At 36.5% G+C, this 23,763-nt stretch overlaps 2 protein-coding genes across 2 annotated transcripts in view; both read right to left on the bottom strand.

The window, feature by feature from the left end:
- The window catches only part of LOC131737556 (otogelin-like protein), a 51,978-nt gene extending 36,550 nt beyond the window's left edge, over positions 1–15,428 (bottom strand). The window contains exons 1-16 of the mRNA XM_059027594.1: positions 15,190–15,428; positions 14,434–14,476; positions 13,108–13,156; positions 11,961–12,048; positions 10,994–11,086; positions 8,941–9,095; positions 7,583–7,704; positions 5,983–6,188; positions 4,871–4,995; positions 4,199–4,305; positions 2,854–2,960; positions 2,629–2,754; positions 2,299–2,407; positions 1,586–1,632; positions 791–936; positions 13–145 (exon numbers count right to left, since the gene is read on the bottom strand). Coding sequence (XP_058883577.1) covers positions 13–145; positions 791–936; positions 1,586–1,632; positions 2,299–2,407; positions 2,629–2,754; positions 2,854–2,960; positions 4,199–4,305; positions 4,871–4,995; positions 5,983–6,188; positions 7,583–7,704; positions 8,941–9,095; positions 10,994–11,086; positions 11,961–12,048; positions 13,108–13,156; positions 14,434–14,476; positions 15,190–15,265 — 1,732 coding nt within the window. The 5' untranslated portion in view covers positions 15,266–15,428. The remainder of the gene's footprint in view (positions 1–12; positions 146–790; positions 937–1,585; positions 1,633–2,298; positions 2,408–2,628; positions 2,755–2,853; positions 2,961–4,198; positions 4,306–4,870; positions 4,996–5,982; positions 6,189–7,582; positions 7,705–8,940; positions 9,096–10,993; positions 11,087–11,960; positions 12,049–13,107; positions 13,157–14,433; positions 14,477–15,189) is intronic.
- Positions 15,429–19,055: 3,627 nt separating this feature from the next.
- Positions 19,056–22,445, bottom strand: LOC117415030 (small ribosomal subunit protein uS9). The gene is made up of 6 exons (XM_034024939.2): positions 22,382–22,445; positions 22,238–22,289; positions 21,362–21,463; positions 20,800–20,896; positions 19,690–19,737; positions 19,056–19,251 (listed from the first exon to the last, which is right to left on the bottom strand). The coding sequence occupies exons 2-6, from the start codon at positions 22,283–22,285 to the stop codon at positions 19,106–19,108; spliced, it is 441 nt and encodes a 146-aa protein (XP_033880830.1). The 5' UTR covers positions 22,286–22,289; positions 22,382–22,445; the 3' UTR covers positions 19,056–19,105.
- Positions 22,446–23,763: the final 1,318 nt, after the last annotated feature.

A 23,763-nucleotide genomic window follows, 5' to 3' on the forward strand; every position in this document is an offset into this window, starting at 1 on the left:
ACAGTGTCTTACCATCGGAGTAGGGGAGGCTGGCTGCCTGGTTAACTCCAATCAGCACCTCCCCGTCTTTAGTGAGGGTCACCTGCCGGCTCACATCCTCATCCACCACCAGCGTTATCGACTGGATACAAGAGTGCTCCAGACTCTGCACAAGAACAGACATTAATGTGAAGGAGGAGCAAAGGCTGTCTGTGGACATGACAATTGTACGACGTGGTCAAACAAGTTCACTTTTTTAGCAATTCATTTGTATCTGTTCTGAACGTGCAAAAAACATTTTCATAGCACGAAAAAATCCCTCTCTCTCTCTCTCTCTCTCTCTCTCTCTCTCAAGTGCAAAATAGTAAGACATACACATGTATGATGTCCTAATGTTATGTTTATAATTATCAAAATATATGATAAATATAAACATAATGCAATTAACACATACATGTGCCAGTTCTAAAAAAAACAATACATCTGTATCATATCAGTAGCTTTAAATTATAATTCACATAAATTATTGTTTTCATGTCAGATGCAGGTAATAAAACAGGCCAAACAAGGTGTTGAAATGAGTCACTGAGCTTGTAACTGGGCAGGCCCCTGAGTCTATATATATATAAAGTCTTTATTACTGTGGGAGTTCACCTGAAGGCTTATTAAAAATGTGTCTGCGCAGATTACAAATTGCTACATCCAATAAAAAGATTAGCTCACTTTCTTTGCCAGAAACTTTATTTTATTATTATTTTTTTTTAAATACAAATCATCACACTGAGAATTTTAATTAGTGAATTTGTGTTACCTCGCCGCAGGGCATGTTCTGTAACGTCAGTGTGAATCTGGTGGTTCTCCAGCTCTTCACCAGAACGTACTGGCAGGTACCGATGAGCATGAATATGCGACCGTCGAAGGAGGTGATGTGTGTGTGTCCCGTGACCGAGCACTCTGCTGTACCAACAAGAAGAGGTATTATTAATATGTGTGTCTGTGTGTGTGTGTGTGTAAATCATCCTTCCTTTTTATAAATGTCTCTTTACTAGAGTACTGTATCTATATATCTGTAACTGTTACATCAGGGGTGTCCAATCACAGTCCTGGAGGGTCATTCCACTCCTGGTTTAACAGGTAAAATAATGTAATGAACTACTTCAGGGTCTGCATAGAGGTTTAATTGGTTCAATTCAACAATTTAGAAGAGCGCTGGAACACAGATCAGGAATATAACTTTACATGATATAAATACTGATGCGTATACTCTCTGTAATCTATATAATATCTTACTTTTGTATACCAACATTTCAGACAATGCATTTGAGTCTCTAAGGTGTCAATTTCTGTTCGCAGATGTGTTGTCATGGCAGCAGCTTGCACAGTTTGTACAGTTTGTAATCTACAGTATTGGATTCTGGCAAACTGTACAGACAGTGTATCAGTGATAGTAAGTGCATAGATTCTAATCAGTGCGTGTCTTTAATGGAATCAGGAAAAAGGCCAGCTGAGTTGTATCAGCAGCTACAGACATGAGTGTGAAACACACTACCATCAGATAACTGGAAGAGATCAAAATGAATCCCAACTTTAATGATAAAATAACTACCTGTGCAGTTATTTTCTGTGCAGTTCCATAGTCCACCACTGCAAATGCTGCAAGATAACAATAATAATAATAATAATAATAATAATAATAATAATAATAATAATAATAATAATAATAATAATAATAATCACATATCACTTAGCAATAACACAGTAAGTGGCATAAACCTAACTGTGTACTTTGACATGCAACAAAACCATCACCAAAGTTTATTCTATTGATCAAAACGATGGTGGATTGACCCCAATGTCTACCTGAACAGAATGAGAAACGTGACTGGACTGTAAATGAGCTGGACTTGTTAGTTATGGAAGCTACTTTCAAAGCGTTACTGAATAGGCTGTAGGGTTTTAAACACAACGCAATTACGTTCCTTAATTTTCTTCTTTGTTCTACATATTGCTGCAATATCTTTTTTAACATAATCACGGTTGATTTGACATTTTTATGAACATATCCTTAGTCATAAACCAGTTTTGAGTAGTTATTTTCATTTTACATCGGTTATGCACATCAGGTCTTCCCGTCAAAATGCCTTCTGAATTCAAAACATTGGTTGGCTGAGTCCAACCTGTTCAGTCAGTCACATTTTCATTGGTTCCCGACTCCTCTCTCTTGATTGGTGCATCTGTCTGTCACCATTGCCAGGATTCTACCTGCTCGCTCCGGCACAGGTTCAGAGGGACTCAGTAACACTTCAAGACCGATCTTACCAGACACTGCAGCCCTGCTCCAGTACGTAGCCCAAAGGGTAGGACGTCCCGTGGTACACACAGGGACAGTTTTCCACCGAGATGCAGCTCCCATTCTCCATAATCAGTCCTGATCACAGGAAGAAAATGCAATTGCAAAAAAAAAAAAACATGTAAACTGGCAATGTCATTGTTCAAGCACTGAAGACAACTCCACATGTGAACGGAACTCAGTGGAACAAGTCTGAGAACACAGGTCTAATACAGTGTATTGCACGGGGCGGTGGGGGGGGGGGGAGGTATTTGTCACTACAGTATATCAGTTACTGCTTAAGATATTCCATTGCTTACCATCAGGGCAGTAGCAGCCATCCAGACAGTGCAGATTGCTCCCCAGGCATTCCCTCTCAAAGGTGCAGGTTGGGGGACAGCAGCTGATACAATCCCGGTGGACAAAGCTGTTGTCGCACCCGTCAGCTGCAAAGTGACAGTATGACAGAGTGTGACTGGCGGTGAGAGCTGCAGTGGATGTCATGCAGCACAGTACCCCAGGTACGGACACACTTCTTTACTTACTGCAAGCAGGGAAGCTCTCTCTCCACTCCCGCACAGGGTAGCCTGCGTGGGAACAGGCCCTGGTGTACTCGGTTACCGCTCGGCAGAATGTGTCGTCATCCTCTGATCTGTTCCAGGAAATCAAATGCTAAAAATGATCTCACAATATTAAAGTGACTGCAGTTAAAACAATTATTCCATAAATCGTTCCTGCCGCGCACTTCCATGCAGTTTTAAAAAAGCACACATTGTAGCGAAAAAAATATCATTTTCTTTTACTACACTAGTTTAGAAAGTTCTCATTTTCCATGCCTCACTTTTAGAAAAGCAGTTACACTAGGTTATTTCACCACTTCAGTGTCTTCAGGGTCAAAGCATGTTACTGCCTACTAAGCATGTTAATCAAAAGGGGAAGCAGCTGGTTGGTTAAATACAGGAAATGAGGTGTTGAATGAGTGGGAGCAATATCCCAGTTAAGTGTAGTACCAGATATCATGACAAACTATTGAGATGTACCTGTGCGGGCCCTGGCATGCACAAAGTGAATGACCTAAACTAACTGCTTTAATCATTTAACCTTTTTATCCTAGATACATCTGCGGATGTTTAAACTTCTTATTTTCAGTAGTTTTTCATAGCTTTCCACTCTGTAGGACTGATTTGTTCACTTTAATGAAGAGTTTTATCAATGCCTTGTCAATACATTTCTTTTGTATAGTTAAGGTAATGTAGTGGTGATTTAAAAACAAATATTGAAATGTATCATTAACAAAAACCTTGAATTGGTTTCGGCCTCTTTCCACTTTAACAAGAGCCTGCATTGCTTAGGGGAGAGACTGGATTCCACGCCCCCCTCTCTATATTATAGAACAGGTGCAGCTATAAAGGAAATACACACAGGTCCTACAGTTTCAGCAACAAACCCCCAGTCAACAACCACGGTGAAGAATGCCCCAAGGGCCTGCCCAGAGTTTCTAGGCAAACCCTCCCCTTCATTCCCACATAGCAATATTGAGAAGGTTTCACTCAGCGACAAAATAGCAGTCCTTTATAACTTCATTCTTTGAAGCAGCCCCAAAGATTTTTTAATTATGTCCCTTAATAAATATAATCCCCTCGTTGTAAAAGGTAAAACTCCTCAGGGAAACTTTTGCATTGAACGGGTGCCAAAATAAATAAATAAATACATACAAATGTCTATAAGGTGGGCAAGGATATTTTAATTACATACCAGAATAGGAGCTTGCCAGGGGATGGTCTATAGTTTCACAGGGAAAGCCCTGGTAAAATGTACGTGAATCTCTTTCAGCAGGACTGCCCCCAATCTAATCTAGTAGACATACTTACAAGCAATATGCAGACTTACACACATAGATCACTGGCACAGCTGGCAACATATGGGTTAGGATCAATGTTCTCATGACAGGAGACAAAAGGGAAGAACAAGATAGCAGTGCACTTCTCCAACGCGTCCTGCATCAAACAGAATGAGAATACAACAACCCCAATCTATCAGTCATCCGACACACATACTGTAATAATAATAATAATAATAATAATAATAATAATAATAATAATAATAATAATAATAATAATAATAATAAAATTCAAAATTGGATTGAAAACTCTTTTCAATTGCAAAGTAGCTACTGTAAGGTTTGTATTTTGGTTTCATCTTTGTTCAATACAGGCTATCATAACTGTTATTGACTACAGTCCCTGAAAGAAGAATCAGAAGAAACTGTTTTTTTTTTATTTATTTAACTCAATGTTACCAGTCTACATTTTCCCATTGACACTTTGTAATGTTGAGAATTTCAATTCTATCTTTGTGCACGAGACAACACTCTACAGTTTCTACTGTTGGGTCCTAATGGGGCCATGCTTCTTCATTAGATAATTAAAGTATTTACAGAATCATATCATGGTAATATTATCCAGCAAGGCTTATTTGTAGAAATTCCTATGCAGTAAGATGATTGCGTTTCTGTCAGGAGGGATATAACTGATGTCTCTCAAGCTATGTAAGATAACTCACTTCCATGGCAGATTCGCTTGAGCAAGGTCCAGGGAAATCCTCCTCCAGGGGGTGGCACGGTGCTTCGGAGGGCAGCTGTACCACCCAGCTGTTTCCAAAATGGGCAGTATCCTCTGTCTGCACATCTGGAGAAAAGCAAGTCAAATTAGACAGGTAAGGAAGTACAAAAAAAATACATTAACGCAGGGGTATCCAATCATGGTGCTGGAGGGCCATTCCACTCCAGGTTTAACAGATAAAATTATATAATGAACTACTTCAGGGTCTAGATGGAGATTAAATTGGTTCAATAGAACAGGGTTGGAATAAAGACCAGGAGTGGAAGGGACAATTTTGGCCACCCCAGCATTAACATGTTTAATCTACAGTCATTACTACCACGTATGCAGATCCTTAAAGAGTAAGTTGCGGGGTTCCGAAAAAATATAGTGTTACACCTCCCCACGTGTTGCTAGAACTATTTAAATAACGCGCCTGTAATTTTTCTTTTCATTGTTCACATCCTGACAACTTTTTACACTTATAACTTTAAAGTCTGTTTCAAAGATCTTTTCAAAATGGCCGCTCTAGTGCACTCATAGTGTAAGGATTATTGCCCACATTGTCAAACAGATAACACAGCAATAACGATCCATGATGTGGTACGTAACAGAAAATCCAGAGCACCTTGTTCTGTTTTTTTATTTATTTTTATTTATTTTTATCGCTCTTCCTGCAGTGATTCAGAGGACAGATCTCAAACCCCAGTGCACTAGAGCGGCCATTTTGAAAACAGACTTTAAAGTTATAAGTGAAATCATGTATATCAGTCAGGTGAAGATCAGCACATATTAAGTCTGATTGCTCTGGAACCTGCTACAGTTTAAAACAAGGCAAGCCAAATCATTAGCCCTTTTAAACAGTACAGTTTTTCCTTTAATGAGGCATTTGGCTGAGAGGCTGGCTAGGTGTCTCACTCTAACACCAGGGACATATTTTAATGCTGCTATTGTACAGTGTTTTGAGATGCTGGCATGAAAAGCCTATATACATGTAAATTGTGTTTAAATAAATAATAACATGCAATTTGGCTATGAATGAGCGGATAGCCACTGCCGGCCTGTTTGTCTTACTGTAGCTGGTGGTGAGGTCATCTGCTCCATCGTCATTGTAGTTTCCACAGAGTCCACAAGGCCTCCCTTTGTGTTCCTCGGTCATTTTGATGTAAACACCAGAGCTCCCGTCCCAGGCCAGGGAAAACCCAAAGGTGCTCTTAACCAGGATGTAATCCGCCAGCCGCTCCATGAATATATTTCCAATGGTCAGGGGCAGAGTCAGTCTGAAACACAAACAGAAAAACAGAAAAACATTAATATGATCAAGAATGGAGGACTTTTGACAAATTTGTAACTGTGATCAGTTGATTTCTTGTGTGTGATTTATAACTGACTGTATAAAGTAAACCAGAAGCAGCATGGTTCTAAAGGGGAGCTTTCATTTGAATTTGACACAAGTCCACACATTATCTCCAGCTGACAATGGAGACAGGGAGCCTATGTGCACTGCAGGTAGAAGAGAGAGTACATTAGGAACTTCTCGATGTGTTTAATATCCTCATCTGTGAGTTCTCCTTTTTTGTTTGTTTCTTAGATTATTGTTTGTCATGCTTACTAACTATTCCAGCAAACACTGCTCACAAAACGTCACTTTCCTGTGGGGAAGCATATCAGTGCTGCACAGGCTGCAGTGCACAGCGCAATGTTAATTTGCTTCCCCACCTCACTTCCCCACAATGAGGATTCTTCCTGAAGTACAGGTACTTTTAGCTGAAATGCTTTGCACGGTGAATAATGATCTAAGCAAAAACAACAATAAAGAATCATACAGAACACACATAATAGAATATGAAACAGGGAAGACAGTAAATATTAGGACAATGTAGATGACCAAAAAATTCCCTTTAATTTTAAAGAGATTAAAAGCCATGTACAGTAGTTCTAACTGTTCTTCCCTGTTGAGCTTAGATCAAAATGAACAGGACTGATATACAGAGAGATCGATTAACTTGTTCAAGGTCGTCCAGTATACCGATGGCTCAGCAGGAATTTCTTAGTTCTTGGCTCTATCCACAAGAACAAACTGCCTCCCGGAATGCTGAATTTCAATCCTACTGCACTGTGGGTTGAACACACCATACCTAAAATACAGTACCCTGGCAAAATGAAATCCCATGGGTAAGCAGCCATGCCACATTACTCCAGCCCTTTTAAAATGGGTCATTGAATCTTAACAATTACATTATTTGATCTTTAATTTGCTTTCATTTAGGTAATACTCTGGCTTTCGGAGAATGCAATTCACCTCTAAAGACTCGGCAACAAACCCTAATAAAATGATTTTAAATACTTGATCGTATTTAGTTAAACTTAATGCATTTATGGTACTGTATTACACAAAATACATTGAAAAAGACATTGAAAGGGCTATCTAATTAAAAAAATATATATTTTTTTACATTTTACTTAATATCGCCTTTTTAACACTTGTTATATTTGACACAGCTTAGTACCGGTATCTATAAATAGTCTTTAAAGGCATTCTTTGTCCATACTCCTACTAATCTGAACAATGCATCAAATGTATTCTCAAGTTCCAAGCATGAATTACAAAACATTCTACCCCTGTAAGCATCTTATCTACATCATAACTTCCAGAAAGTTCTTTGGCAGTCACCTTATGTTACCCTTCTTGACTTCATGGCCAATAACATGGATCTCAGCTTCATTGGGGAAAAACAGACTCAAAGATCTGTGACAGGAGTACACTGAGCCTTCGCAGTCACGGCTGTTATGAACCTGCAAATTAAGGAGAAAATAATTACTAAAGATTAGCCTGGAACCCCTGGGGACTTCAATGTAATTGAGTTCATGTATAAAGGGCTCTGCTTTCTTCAACAATTCTGCTGCAAGTTTGCCACTGTCTGCATTCCGCACAAAAAGGATATTCATGGACTATTTTGGGCGATATTAAAATTGTAATATTGTTTTTCATATCTCAGTGTAAAGCATTGCAATTAAGAGTGCCCCGGTATAGGGAATAATGGAATGTCTTGGCCCTAGATATCCACATATGCAAAGTTTATGCTTTTAGTGATAAAAATCACTAGCTTTTTTCAATTTAAAATGCATCTGTGCATCGTTATACTGTGTAATTAGGAGAAGAATGTGCAGCAATTTTTAAGCAATCCTGTTGACATCCCCTTACGGTAATGCTACTTGGATACTTTATTCAACAGGGGATAAGTAATACATTTACAACAGCAGCATTATTTGGAGAATTGTTATATACAGTAAAAGTGGTAAATATGGCCATCTTGTGCCATGTAACACCCTACTGAATCCAGCTGTTTTCATCAATGGTGTTTATCTAATGCTGCTGTGCTACTGTTAGTTCCTTCACATGTATGTCCAATAATAACACTATGAAACACAATTTTTGTTCCTGGGTAGTAAGTGTTATTTCCTAATTGCTTATGCCTCAAAAGCAGCTGCTAATAGATAAGCCACATGTTACGACTAGATAGACTGTAAAAATGACTGTAAAATTACAGGACTTCTCATGGATTTCATGATTGAATTACACCGTGTAACAATTTTTTTATTTTTTTTTGGTTCCTGGGTAGTAAATCTTTTGTAGTCATTTTTGTATTACTTTAGTATAAATACATGTTAATTTGGATTCATATGTTGTTTTTTTCTGACTTTATGTGAACGAAAAGACACAAATTCGCCCGTTTTCTCATTGGAAATAGGTAAATTTCAAAATATCACTCCTGGTCACAAAAGCAAAATTTGTGGGGAATAATAGCCATTTTCTATACTTTTGAGGCATAAGCAATTAGGAAATAACACTTACTACCCAGGAACCAAAAAAAAAAAAAAAAATTGTTACACGGTGTAATTCAATCATGAAATCCATGTGAAGTCCTGTAATTTTACAGTCATTTTTACAGTCTATCTAGTCGTAACATGTGGCTTATCTATTAGCAGCTGCTTTTGTTTATCTTAGTATAACAATGTGCTTGTCCATACCCAGATTGTGTACTGTGGTTCTGTTGCGTGGCAGTCTTTGGCAAGGATGTAGGAACACGTTCCCGGGAAGTAATAGTAGATGCCATCAAATGATTCATAGTGATGCTGTCCCCAGGATCTACAGATTCCATCCCGGTCCTGTCCCATGTTAGGGACTAAGGGAAGAGAAGCCATGAACAAAACACACTACGGAACAGGTTAACAAAACTGGAAGATCTCAAAGTGATAAACATCTCAATTACACATTTTTCTATCAATATGCAAATACCATTGCATGCAATTGTTTTTAATGGCACACCAGATCTGTTCTGTCATTTATCTTCCTTTTACTGTGTGTTAGTTGACTGCTCATCAGAAATTGCTAGGAAGGTCAGGTACCTCCATGTACTGCATTTTATGACAATTATACTTTTTGCATGATTTGTACGACAGTTATGGGCTTGGGGTACATACCTTGTTATGTGAACGGCCTGAACCCAAGTACTAAATACATTTTTCTTTGATCAAAACAGAACACAAGCTGTATTTATATAATTTGATTCATTACATTGAGACTTAACTTTTGCAGTTTAAAAATAATATAGTTAAAGAAAACATTTAAATAACAGGTAGATAGATGCCAGTTACAAATGCTCCAAAAAATGACTAAGCAGCCTGTCCTCAAATGAGGACAAGGACACTTAATGAGTTAGCCTGAAACAGAAAATCAGAAAATGAAGCCCATCTTCATACATAATAAAGACAGCTTTTCACCACTAGGGATAATCAGCACAATTTCAAATATCTGCTCTTCAACTGTTTAATCCAGAAAGGTTAATCATTTAATACAGAACCCTTCATTATTGAATTAACCCAACAGCACAGAAAATGCTAATCAAGCCTAATCTGTAGGGTTACTATAAAAGCATGACAAGCAAAACACTTCGTTGAACGAAATCACCCGTAACTGAACATTTTTTTTTGTCACCAGACAAAACGTCTCTTAGAATTCCAGAATGCGAGCACTTATAGAAATTCTAGAATCTCTATATGGGACACCTAGATAGTGGGCACTCAGGTGGTAATCAGCCCTGCCAGGGAAGTAAAGGCTCTCTTTGTTTGAGAATACTGGCTGCATCACTTCAAGTCATGCCATTAATCCAAAAATACACATCCACAAGGTTTCTTTTTAGCATTTAATGGAAATGGTACTTAAAGATCTGAAGAAAGGATGTCATTGTTCTGCATGCTTAGATGACAAACACTCTTCCCATCCACTTCTTGGTAGAGTTTGATCAAAGTCCAAATATGAGAAAATGCCTGTTATCTGTGTGCCGTTTGTAATGCTGCAGCCCAAATGGCAGCCAGCACAACTGGAACTGCTGAACACTGCTAGGATTACAAATATACAGAGCACTAGAGGGAACACTATTTGAGGAACTGTATAAATATAATGTGAAACAATGTTAAGCAAGGGGCCTAAACCACATGACCTGTCAGGTGACTGTACAGCATGTAGCCAGGTGTTTTAGTTGGCCATAAAATGGTAGAAGCAAACATTTATCACATTAGATGTTAGGTGCCTGACTGGAGCATTTAGCATCTCCAGATGCAACTAGTAACTAAACACTGAAGAGGACAGCAACATGTGAGAGGAGTCGCTGGATTCCAGTAGTGAGGAATCTATCCAACCCCACGACATGAATTTTCATCGTCTTTTACCAAGACGTGCACTTCTGAAGACAATGAACTTGACCACACTTAGAATGAGCAGTGTTTCTTTTTTCCCAGTGTGCCATTTTTTTTAGCTTAAACTTGATTTCAGTTGCATTGGAAAACTTGATTTCAGTTGAATTGGAAAACTTGATTTCAGCTGCCTACTTCATTTCAAGAGGTGAACCTAATAAAGCGGAGACATCCTCTTCAATACTTTTACTCTGCTGCATCTGGTCTTTGGGGGAAAATAATCAGTGAATCTATTCACTGTATAAAAGCAAGAACCAAACCCGCGAACAAGCAGTTGTTTCAGACCAGTCTCTATTGTTACAACAATGAACACAGGACAGGTACTCACTGATCTGACATCGGTCTCCATGAGCCTGTAACTCATTGCAGTCGCAGAGACCGCCCTCTGTGCACCAGCCCCCATTAAGACAATTGCAGGATGCTGAAAGTTAAAGACAGCATTCAATATGTGTTACAGCCATCATGTTAGCACTGCATTTGCTATTCATTTGGAAATATAGAAACATTGCTTACTTGGCTGGCATGCGTATGGATAGGTCCCTGGTCATGTTTCTGTGAACCCCCCATGTCTTTATAGTGCTTTGTATTTACACAGCAGTTTCTAAGTAGTCTGTGGAACACTGAACAACAGTGCACTCAAATGACAGCGACGCCACAAAATGTCAAAAGCCTCCATTCTTTAACGTAGGGAAATTAAGGGTCTGTTTGTCGTTGACATTTTGGGAAACACACACCACATGCACTATTTCCTGGCATTTGATTCGTCAGCTTCAACATTTCTATTAAAAGGGTGACACTGCATGGCTCAGTATCTCAAATGTAGTAATACTAAGTAAAAATTACTTTATAGCTGTTTCAACCAGAAGTCTCTCTTTCTCACTTGTCTGTTATTAGTCCACTTGTTATACAGCAAAGGTTGTAGCTATATTATACAGTATATATGCACAAATATTACTGTGATTATAAAACATATGAAAAAACAAATGGAAAATATTACCTCAGTTTTACTGAGGCAAGATTTGCACAATTTTCACAAGTTATCCTAAAACTTTTATAAATTATACTGTAACTTTAATAAAGCATATTGAAGTTTTGTATATCACCTAAAGTTGCAATATAAAAAAAACAATTAAAAACATACATAGGCTAAATAAACTCATAATTTTAAACAAACTTCTCAACATAAAGTCATTCATATATTTAACACACACCTTTATGTTCATGTTGATGGACACAGGGCTCTAATCTTGTTTTGATGTTATGTTTAGTGAAGGTTGCTGGAAAACAGAAGTTACCTGTAGGGGTGTCAGCGTCGCGGGTGTAAGACCGGTAGTGAATAACACTCCTTGGCAAGGCAGTTTCAGAAAGCATCGGTCTGTACGTCTGTTATGAAAAAAAGGGATCTGGGGGTAAATCTCCTGAGGTGGTTCAATATTAACAGCAATGTTTTTATTTATGTATGACGATATTTCATTTAAAATACTGTAAGACATTTTATATTCCATTACACAAAAATTCTTATATTCATTAAAAAGTTAACATGTTCATCCCATGACCAACACATTCATTTTTAAAAATGGGGGAACCTGGGCTAACTTTAGAGATTCATATAATTTTATGTATAATATGTTGGCCCATGCGTGAAAAAGATGTGCAATAAAAACTGTAGTGAACCATTTTTAAGCAGCCCTCTCCTCCATGTGGGTCAAGTGGTTATTAGAGCCCCCCCCCCCCCCAATGCTTTCTGTGCACTGTGCTGTCATTTGCTTGGTCAATAGTTTCTATATAGCAAGAAGGTGTGTGTGTATTAAGATGATTCCAAACTAGAAAGGCACTCTCTGTGCTGCTTTCACAGACCCTGATTAGCACTGATCTTGAGCTACCTATGTTACCTTAGACAAGGCAGTCCCAGATTAGTGCTGATCGGGGGTCTGTGGAAGCAGCCCTCTATGTTTAGCAAGTAAACATTGGGACTCTTATAGGCACAGGCAACACTGGGGAGCACGAATATGGTGTTGTAGATCAGAGACAATGATAAGAAGAGCAGTGAAATGAGACTGAAACTAGCAGGGAGAGGAACTTGGATTAATACTCCTCATCACAACCTAAGAACAACTAGCTTCACTGTTATAGACCCCAGTTTCCTGAATAAATATGCAATGCTGGTAAACCTTTCATTGTGCGAGTGCTTTATATTCCAGAAGGCTGCAGTTCTGCAAATGGAAATTCATATTGCCGTTGCTTGAGTGCTAGTGATAAGTGTGATTGACAGCAACTGCAGCCGCTGCTCCACAGACAGCGAGGTAGCAGACTGCAGAGCAAAGCCCTGAGCAGTTTTGCTGTTTGTGTGCGGTTTACAAAGAGGTCTTTGTAGAATCAGCTATGCTTCAAGATCTTAGGTTTTTTTTTCTTTTGTTTTTCTTTCTCTTAGGTATAACCTACCTCTTCTGCGAAGAGATCTCGTTTCTGTCGAAATGCATTAAACCTCTTCCTAGAATGAACAAAAAGCAGCCTGTGTTATCAAAGATTTGACCAGCCTTACAGAAAACCTAAAAAGTTTATTTTTCTGGCACAAATATACCTGTGGCCATCACCCTATAGAATTAACTAATTTTGCTTCATAAAGTCGAATGAAACCCGCTGTGTTATGTTAACAAATTTAATTACATACCACTTTGTTGTAGTTTTCAATATACTTAAGGAAAAACTGAAAAAATGTGACATTTTATAAAAGCCAAACATTCAATTTCATCTCTTAGATATTTTGGTATAGAAAAGGTTGTATTTTCAAGGAGGGGTGGTGATTTTGATACTTTTCTCTTAAAAAGAGAAGCTTTTTGGATTCATAATCTAAAAACTCTTATTCCTAATGGTATGAATATTGATTTTGATCTTAGACCATTCCTTTAATTCATTATTATGACTATTATTGTGCATGATTATTATTGATTATGCAACATTATTCTATTGATTCTATACTTATTTTTAATTAATAACTTGTTTAAATCTATTATACAACTATCAATTATGTAGATTGATTGTGATTTCATAATTTTGCTGATTGTCAACATCTGCTACTTTGTCTATAAAAAAAACCCCAACTTATTAGTGTCTTTTTATACCCTGACGAAGGCTTTGCTCGATGAATTTTGTAAACGTTTAGGAGTATGTTTGAGTGTGCGGCTTCCCTTTTTTTTCTTCGTTGATTTAAGCTTTACTCCGTTGTCCAGCACCTTGGCTACTGGTGTGCATCTACTTTTTGTTTTTCTTTTGTTTTCCTATTTTGAAGTCTAACATGAAATACTGTGCTACTATTATGGTAGTTTTTATTTATTATTATTATTATTATTATTATTATTATTATTATTATTATTATTATTATTATTATTATTATTATATGTCTTAATCCTAAAATTCTAGGTGATGCAAAACGTTCGGCCATATTATCAAACAAGAAGATGTAACATTGTTTGTAAAACAAGTATATCGTATATAGTTTAAATACGTATAGCAAATGTATAACACCTGTTTTGTGGAAATTTTCTAATACTACACTGTAGGTATCTTTTTTAAAAATGTTCATGTAATCATGACGTGAACATAAAGGAATAACAACCCCATTGCAGTATGGATTTAATACCCTTGGTATTAAGTGTTAGGCTACCACTGTGCTATTAGCTTTTGGAATTCTGTGTTGCATTTTTTTCCCCCGAACAAAATTGTTTTGTAATACATTTTTATTAACACAGAGATTTTAATTGTACTTACCTTTGTATTCTACTTTGTAGACTTGAAGACTGACAGCTAAAACCTAATGGACAAAAAACACACAATTATTTTGCAAACAGGATACTATTAAATGTATGTATTATAGCCTCGTGTGCATAATATTCTCCTGTATTGTATTTCGAAGCGTTTGTCAGTGATCGTTTCTTGAAGTATATATATATATATATATATATATATATATATATATATATATATATATATATATATTCATTTAGGACAGAAGACCGCATAGACAAATAATACTTTTATGATAAACAATATAGTTCGCTTTTATTAAGAAACGTCACCGTTCCAGCTATCTTTGTTAAATGTGTGCAACAGGTTGTTTCACACAACGATTTTAAAAGGCAGTACACAGATAAATACATTAAGGTTCATTCCCAATAATATTAAACTAACATCACTCTGAAATGATACACATTAGCATAGTCTAGTGAATGTTTTGTTTTGTTTGTAGTTCAGCATTTAAGATAACTATAGCTACTATTAAGGTATGCTGATAGATGCCTGGTGCACTGCACGAAACTTGTGGTGTACAGAATGTAATGATAATATAATATATTCATGACACAAAATACACAGGTATCTAGCACATACAGAAGCGTAAACCAAAGCAGGTAAGTTGACAGCAAGGTATAACTCTAATATGAAAAAAAAGAGAAAAAGAAAAAAAAAACAGCTAATATTATAATAAAGGCTTTCGACTGTAAAGCAACAAGAAAAAGCCGTGCTTACCTTGCAACAAGAGCAACAGGTAAAACAGTACCACAGTCCAGGGTATCATTAATTTTAAATTCCTCTTAATGATCATTTCAGTGTTGCGTCCTAAATAGAAATCAGTAATAAAATTATGAGGGCATCTTAATGTATGTCTTTAGTTATTATTATTATTTTTTGTTGTGTGGTGTTGTCAGAATTTGTACAGAAATGCCGTCTCTATGTCTTTCTGAGCTGCAGAAATCCTTTCTCCGACACGAATCTTTACAGGCACTCGCAAATCTTCCATGAAATCTTTCTTGGAGCAGTTCGTCTCATTAGTAATGCATGGTGACTCCTTACCTGCGGGTGTATTAGTTACACTGACTCAGAGTCGTCTTGCAAATTATACCTGTCCTAATGCCCAGACGGAATTAATTCCTTCTTAGTTAAATTACTCGACTAGCAAAATATATTGCTATGTCATGCACACTTTACTTTCTACTTACCGGCTGCTCTAGGTAGTTTGTAATTATGAGAATGTGTTGACCAGTCGGTTATTTTCGTACAGATTTGTAATCTAGTATCAGATCAATCTGTAGCTTTAGTTTGCACCTGTCTTTGTAACCATATATTTTATATTCCCTAAAGACCTATACTCTTTCTGTAGTTTCCCACAAAATACCTGACGGGACCCTAGACATGCACCTGGATATACAAAGGATGGGCACACGTGTTAACTGTCAGAAGGTTCTTTTCACTTTCTCTGCTATGGAATTTGATGGGCAGATACACATTTACACAGGCAACACACTAATAACTGCAGTGAATCTCGAAATGACTATCTGTGTTCTAAATGGTAACAGCTACCTTCTTTGCAATCTTTTTTTTTTTTTTTTTTTAGCTGTACTGGTAGTGTTTCTATTATTGATTCAAAACACAAGAAACTCATTTCTAGGGCTTTACACATGAAAAATGTATAAGCAACAATGTAATTTTTGCTGTTTGTAATATTAAAGTTCTTCTAACTTTTTTTTAATTGGTTGGGCAAAATTTTCCAAGTACTTTGAAGTGTATTTTGTGTCATTGTCTTTTTTTTTTTTTAATTGTTGCTTTCTAAAATTATATGATGCACTTTTAGGTCTTGTCACCAGCTGACAGTACAATGGAAGAGCTTCTAAAACAAACAAAAAAGAAACACAAATAAAAACCTTTCCTAAAGACCATCTTTACAGTTTGAGTCTTGGTATACAGGGTGGAAATTAGCAGGCAAAGGCTTCCAGATACCTGGTGTCCACAATAAGCAGGCCACATGACATTTCTGTATTATGCAATGTGACCCAAATGATGGTCTCTGAAGTACATTACACCCATTTAGACAGCAGCATTTCAAACAATAACTGGAAACTTGGTTCAGGAAACTAAACCATACTTTTAAATCCACTGAAGCTATTACAGCAAATATGGGATGGACAATTTTATAATGGCCCAGCCAGTCACCATACCTGACTGAAAGCATGCTTGGCAAACTTAATGAGAGCAAGAGGGCAGCGTGAAAGCAATACGAGGAGTTCTGTGTCTGGAAGAATTAAGTGAATATATATATATATATATATATATATATATATATATATATATATATATATAGGGAATGGGATGGGAATTTGTGACAAATAATGTAACTATGTTATTTGTAAATCTATACCCACGTGATGATTTACATGCATCTCTTCTGAAGTAAAATCTTTCCTCTAACTTCTACAGTGTGGATCTGGATCATAATGGAGCTTCCAGGGGCCAGTTTAAATAAAAAATAAATAAATAAATAAGCTGGGGGGAAGCTGTCCAATAATTCTTTGATGACTGTACTATAGTTTGTTACTGAAACTAATATATATATATATATATATATATATATATATATATATATATATATATATATATATATATACTGTATATATATATTGCAGTTTCATATTAAATCTGTAATTAAACTTGACCTTAGAAGATAAATAAAAGTAAAGATAAAGCTTGAGATAATCAGTTCAATACAAATCTTAATCTCGTCGTCCTTAATTCAAACAATGGGTACATTAATGTCTTCTGGAGGTGAGGCGTATCTGTGTTATTTTGGTATGCAAGGTATGTTTGGGCTCCCCTAAAACAGTCTGAAGAAATAATGTCTTCTGAAGTAAATTCTTGTTCCAACATTGGATTTTCTTGGAAGCAGTGTATAGGTGATTTGTGTTAAGCTGCTTATCTCTTTTAAGCCTTTAAAAAAATCTTAGAACACTGCATCTTCTAATAGTGTCATTGAGTTTCTAAATGAACCTTTTGTGACAAATCAAAGTTCTGCTGTTAAATGTTTATATTTAACTACCCTAAAATGCTCTCTTCATAGTTTCCATGTTTTGTGGCGTAGCACTTTTGCACGTGGCATTTGAAAAGGAAATATTTTCAACTAATGATGGACAGCCCTTCCCTTTTCAACTAGTATGATTGAGTCATATATTACCCTTCCTTTTTTTTTTTTTCAAGAAATGGATGCAAGACCAACATCTCTAAAACACACCTTTTGTGACATGAGAAACACTTTGTGTTATTACCAATTTTTTTTTTTTTTTTACTATTAACATGACAATTTCATATAAATGTAATGTTATATTAAAACTACACTTTGTAATAACGTTTATATCATCAGTTAAATTCACCAAACAGATAACAGGCTCATATCTATTAATAGCCAATACTTTAGAGAGAATATATTATGGATGAAAAATTCAAACGGATTCCAATGGATGTCATTCCAGATTTGTTAATCTTTTTAAGACTGCCATCTAGTGTAAAACAGGTAGCATTACTGCAGGTACATATGCAATGTACAATTTCAGGTCCAGGTACTACTTGAGACAATTTGGACATAAATAAAAAAGCCAAGGGCATTCGATTATAGAATTCAAAATCCACTTTGAAAATACTTTCATCTGTTTTACAACATATGGAAAATAAATTGCAGTCTACTGAAACTCCAACTACATACATGAAAATGTTTACAAATGTGTTCACAGCATGCAACACTTGGGTTGAAAATATTACACAATTATACATCACCAAAATAAAACTTTAATTGTATTATGTAACAATAATTATTGTATTCCTAAACAGTACTAACTACAGACCTATTTGCACTAATCTTGGGACTACAGTAAAAATTAGGTACTCCAAAATTCATGCTAATTGGGGTATGTGAAATCAGCTACATTTGGCCCTGATCAGTACCAAATGGGTGACCCTCAAAGAATATCAGGTGCATTGAGAAGCAGTGTTCGTTACTTGGCACGAGGCACTCCAAGCCAGAAATGAAACCATCCTTCTGATGTTAAATGAATGACAGTCTGTGTGTTTTAAAGATCCTACTACACTTTTAGGAGCAGGAACCCTGGTATCACAGCTTAATTCCAAAATAGGTTAAGAACTTTGCTTGGTCAACTTCCCTCTGTACTAAAAACATTAATTTCCTCCTTGGAGTAGGACATTTTTAAAATCATGCCTGCTTAAATGAACACCTCACTGATTAGGCTCACTACTTTTTAGTGATACTCAGGACAAGGTGTGAATTTAACTGGCTCTGACCACTAATCTTGTGTTTGTAGATCTCGTGCAACTAGTTCGACAGACTGCGATTAGAATGAATCTTGGTGCTAATCAAGGTCTTGTGAAAAAAAGCCTTTAAAAAAAAGTTATCCCAGGAGTTGATAGTTCACCAACTAAATCAATCTAACACCTCCATTTGTGTCAGTTCACCATAATGGCTAAATCAGAACTCACATTTAGACCCAAATCTTTCAAGACACACCTGTGGATTACATTTAAATGCTTTAAAAACAAATACAAGACAGTGTGGGTTGAGATTTTGTCCAGATTTATTATTGTATGAAAATGTACAGAATAAAATTTAACGGTAGGACTTCTGGTAGCGAGCACGGGCTCCAGGTCCACCAAACTTCTTGCTCTCACAGCGACGGGGATCAGCAACGAGAAGGGTCCTATCGTACTGGATCAGGATGTCCTTGATCTCTTTCTTGGAGGCCTCGTCCACATCTGAAAAAAACAGCAGGTTAGGCACTAGGTACAGAATAATTCCACTAAGCAGAGGTTCAAGAAAATTTAGTGGCTGCAGATTGCAACCACCAACACCTACTGGTGAAAGCACACTATACTTTCCCTAACACTGTTGCAAAATGGACTGAATGACAGCGGCATAGCAGTTATGAAACACCATATTGAATAAGAGATCAATATCTGGGCCGTTGCAGAAAAAAAAAACCCACTGGTGGATGCATTTGATGAACGCTTGGCTAAACCCACTTTTCAATACAACACCTGTACTGTAGGTCACTGAGATTGCATAATAAAACTCTTCAACTTTTGTGTGTAAAACTGAATGCATCTGTTCTGCATGTAAAGGAATAACTACTTTTTGAACACCCAGAAAAGAAAGTGTAGTATGTGAACCAAAAATTTTTAATATGAACTTACATTTCTGGTAGTAGGCAACCAGTGATTTAGAAATAGCCTGGCGGATAGCTGTAGAAAAAACATAATTAAATCAAATCACACAAGTAGTTTGACAAGCTGAGTGGTTTCTAAATCAAAGTGCATGCCATATAAGACACAAATACCTTACTTTTTTGGTGCAACTCTGACAAATTAAGGCTTAATCTGAGGTAGGGATGCAAGTCGGTTATAAATCGGTTTGTTTCTTTCATCCTCTTTCAGCTGTGACATACAGTAAGTTTTCAGTAAAACCGAAATTAGTTTAAAATTAAAACTAACTATTTGTGCAGCCAAGGGAACGAGGCAACATCTGTTTCGTTTTTCAGTGTCGCCCAGTTTGGGCTGTCAAACTTCCAGCTTTAGCTTTTCATTTCTTAGGATAACTAACAAAAGGTTTAAGTTAGGGGAAGTCAGTGTCAGCATATGAACAGCCCTAGACATCTGACCACCCAGACCAAAGTATGAAGCAGCAGTTATCCCCGCTGAGGGCTGTCAGAATCAATTAGGCAAGTCGTGTCATAACTTTTGATTTATGTAACCAGATTAATTAACTGATGTTAATATTAACTGTCCATATGCAGTTAATATTATGTGATGAGCTTAGTGGTTAAACTACAGGACCTTTTAATTGAACAAATGTGGTTTTACTTCGGTTTTCTCTTTTGTCAGTTATCGTTCAGTTTTGAATTTTATGCAAATGTCTGTTTTGGAAAATAACAGCTACATCCCTAATCTGAAAGATACAATTTGTTTGACGTTTCAAAGCCCAAGTTCCTAAATAGTATGTACACTTGGCACAATTACCCATAAACATGGTAAAAGTAGTGCACTCACCATCACAAATACCACAATGGTGCTTTTACCAAACTTGAGTGGTAAAGTTCCAATAACAAATTGAAACAACCAGATCATGCACAAACCCAACTCAAGACACAGCAACAAGCTGGAAAAGTGTTGAGTGTTAAAAAATACCACGAGGAAACAAGCACGATTCTGATGTTAACCAGAGGAAGACCAATTAAGTAAATGGCTGGCTATTGCATATACTTGTTGGGATAAAAACAGAAAGCTTCAATGTTAAAAGTTCCTCACCATAGACCTGTGCTACATGTCCACCACCCTTCACGCGGACTCGGATGTCAACACCAGCAAATCGTTCCTTGCCCAGGAGGAGCACAGGTTCCAACAGCTAAAGGGGGGGTTGACACAAAAAACAGACATTGGTAGTTACAGTGCTTGCATTAAGTGACTGCATCACTAAACACTTGATGAATCTAGAACCTTGCTTGTTTTTCACCATTACAAAATGTATTGTGTCAGAAGTGATCATTGACTTCAGTTACCATGAAATATGATTTTTATTGCATTAGGTAAAAAAAAATAAAAAAAGAGAGAAGTGCTGTTATCTGCATGGGTGAATAAATTAAAAAAAAAACTGTTATTACACCTCACACAGTCATATGTATGACTATGGATACATTTTACAGTATATAAAAGCCTATCATTTCACAATTTAAGTAATCAGAATAACAAAATTAAATAAGATGAAGGCAATTTCTACATTTCACGTGACATATTGGAAATTGCTTTTTTTTTTTTTTTTTACAACAGACTAATCACTGAATATTTAAAGTAAAGTAATTCTGTCACTTACCTTGTACTGCAGAGTTCTCGGCTCAATCATCTCCAAGGGCCTCCCATTCACCTTGATAAGGCCATTGCCTCTTTTACAGTGAGCAACAGCTGTGGCTGTTTTCTGGAAAGAACAACATTTCGATTTTTATCATGACTGAATTCAGACAATCCGTGCCATTTTCGATGCCTATTGGCACTAGCCGTTTCACGTGAATACTGCTTTTGCTTACTCCAATAGCAAAACAACGCAGCGTTTACACTAGTACGGATTATACAAAACCATACCACAAACACAGCCTAGCTGCTGAAAGTTAGGCCCCTAAAATGGTGGTTTTTGTTTGTATAATTACTTAACACAGATTAAGGAGTAAGTTTTCAACATAGCATCTGGTAAAAGTATTTTAAAAACACAGTATCTAGAAGGGTACATATGGAATACTAGAGCACACAAAGGGTCTTGCGATTTCTTGGTACAGACAACCCGACTGTGTAATTCCTGGTCATAGACACTTGTCAGAAAGCCAAACTACGGTTTTTGTTTTTAAAAGACCTGAACCATCTTAATTCTAACTTCCAAGTCATTTTAACTCGCCTCCTCAACCACCACGCGAGACAGATATCAACTACAAGGCCGCAGTCGTCTCAAAACGCAGAGCTCCATATATTCCTCATCTTTCAAAGCCATTACACGCTAAACACAATAACCAAAATAAAATTAATAACGTAAACACCACCGAATACATAAAGTAAAACCACATTTTATAACATTTGCTATATTTAAAATAGTCAATTGGTTTCCATTACGTTCAGTCAATGTACTAATACTAGGCTGTATGTGTGACCGAGTAAGCCATTCCGTATACACGTGGACTGAAATAAACTACTTCTTACTCACTTTACGTCCAAAAACCTGGACGGACTGCAGAGGACCTTTGGTTGGCATGTTCCTGTAAAATAAAAGGGCACTCTGTGTTATTTTTGTACTTTTATTTAATTGAAAAACATGAACACTCGCCACAGAGATCTCCGCTGTGCATACCTAGTTATGCTCGGAAGCTGCAGGGAAAGACCGAGCGGGTTTCCCACTCAGGCTATCAGGGGCTCCAGCACGACACCGGAAAAGTCGTTTATGGCACTGGAGGGTGATCTGTACGACAATTTGACAGGATTTACGTGTCAGCTCGTTGCCTTGGGACTACAAACAGTTTCAATGGCTTAAAGACAGATGTAATGTGTAGGGTGATCAGACGTCCTTGTTTTCCATCAAAGGTCCCGATGTCGCGACGTTTTATATGGTTATAGATACACGGTTTTGTAGGACAAAAAGAACAAAAAAAGCAATGTATGATGTTTATATATATATATATATATATATATATATATATATATATATATATATATATATATATATATATATATATATATAAAATAAATATAATCTCTCATATAATATAATTTAATATATTTTAAAGGAAAACAAAACAAATACATAGTCTCCTAAAATGTGTTACTAGTTTTTCCTTTTTTTTTTTTTTTTTTTACTGTTGTAGTCTTGGGACTTTAATAAAGTGTATTTTCAATATTTGCCACAAGATGGTCACAGAACACTAGAACTTGAAAGAGAATGCCATTTATTTATTTATTTATTTTGCCAAATCACAATGTTAATTTGATTTCCAAATTGTTTGTAAAATGTAAGCTGTTAGTCAAATTCAAATTGATACCACTCTTTACATCTGAATGCACAGTTCATAAGGTTCTCTTGGCGTGTATGTGATAGTGTAGCCACTGTAGGGTAGGGTACTTGCATTTGTGTTAATAATAATAATAATAATAATAATAATAATAATGTACAAAACAAAATGTGACAGCCGTCACAGCATATATACAGACTGCCCAAAAATTGGAGAATGTATATTAGAAAAAAAAAAAAAAAACTTTTTCAAGGGTTATTGTAATGTTATTGTAATGTTTCCCATGCATTTAGATTTTCCCTCAGTTCGAATGAATGTGTTTTGTTCTGCATACCTTTTGTCTCCTGGCTTCTTGTAGACGAGGTTCACTTCATTTGTTCCCACAGATTATACCTATCCTGGTACTGCATACTGCACATTCTCTTCTTATTAGTCATTTTCCTGCTCTACAGTTATTTATCAATACACTGCCATTAAATACCTTGTTTTCATTACTAAAGCTAGTCAGCCTGGCTTATATGAAATATGTCATTGTGCTTTGTATCTGCTTCCTAATGACTTCAACATGACCATGATGGTTCCTCACATACTTCACAGTAGAGAGCCAGTCTGGCATGTGATGCCTTGTTATCTAAACCTATAATATATAATAGTTGACTTCATTGGGTATTGGTATTACAACATTTAACATTCAACACTGTATAGTGCAACATAAATTGATTTGATC

The sequence above is a fragment of the Acipenser ruthenus genome, chromosome 7, assembly GCF_902713425.1.
Source record: "Acipenser ruthenus chromosome 7, fAciRut3.2 maternal haplotype, whole genome shotgun sequence".
NCBI lineage: Eukaryota > Metazoa > Chordata > Actinopteri > Acipenseriformes > Acipenseridae > Acipenser > Acipenser ruthenus.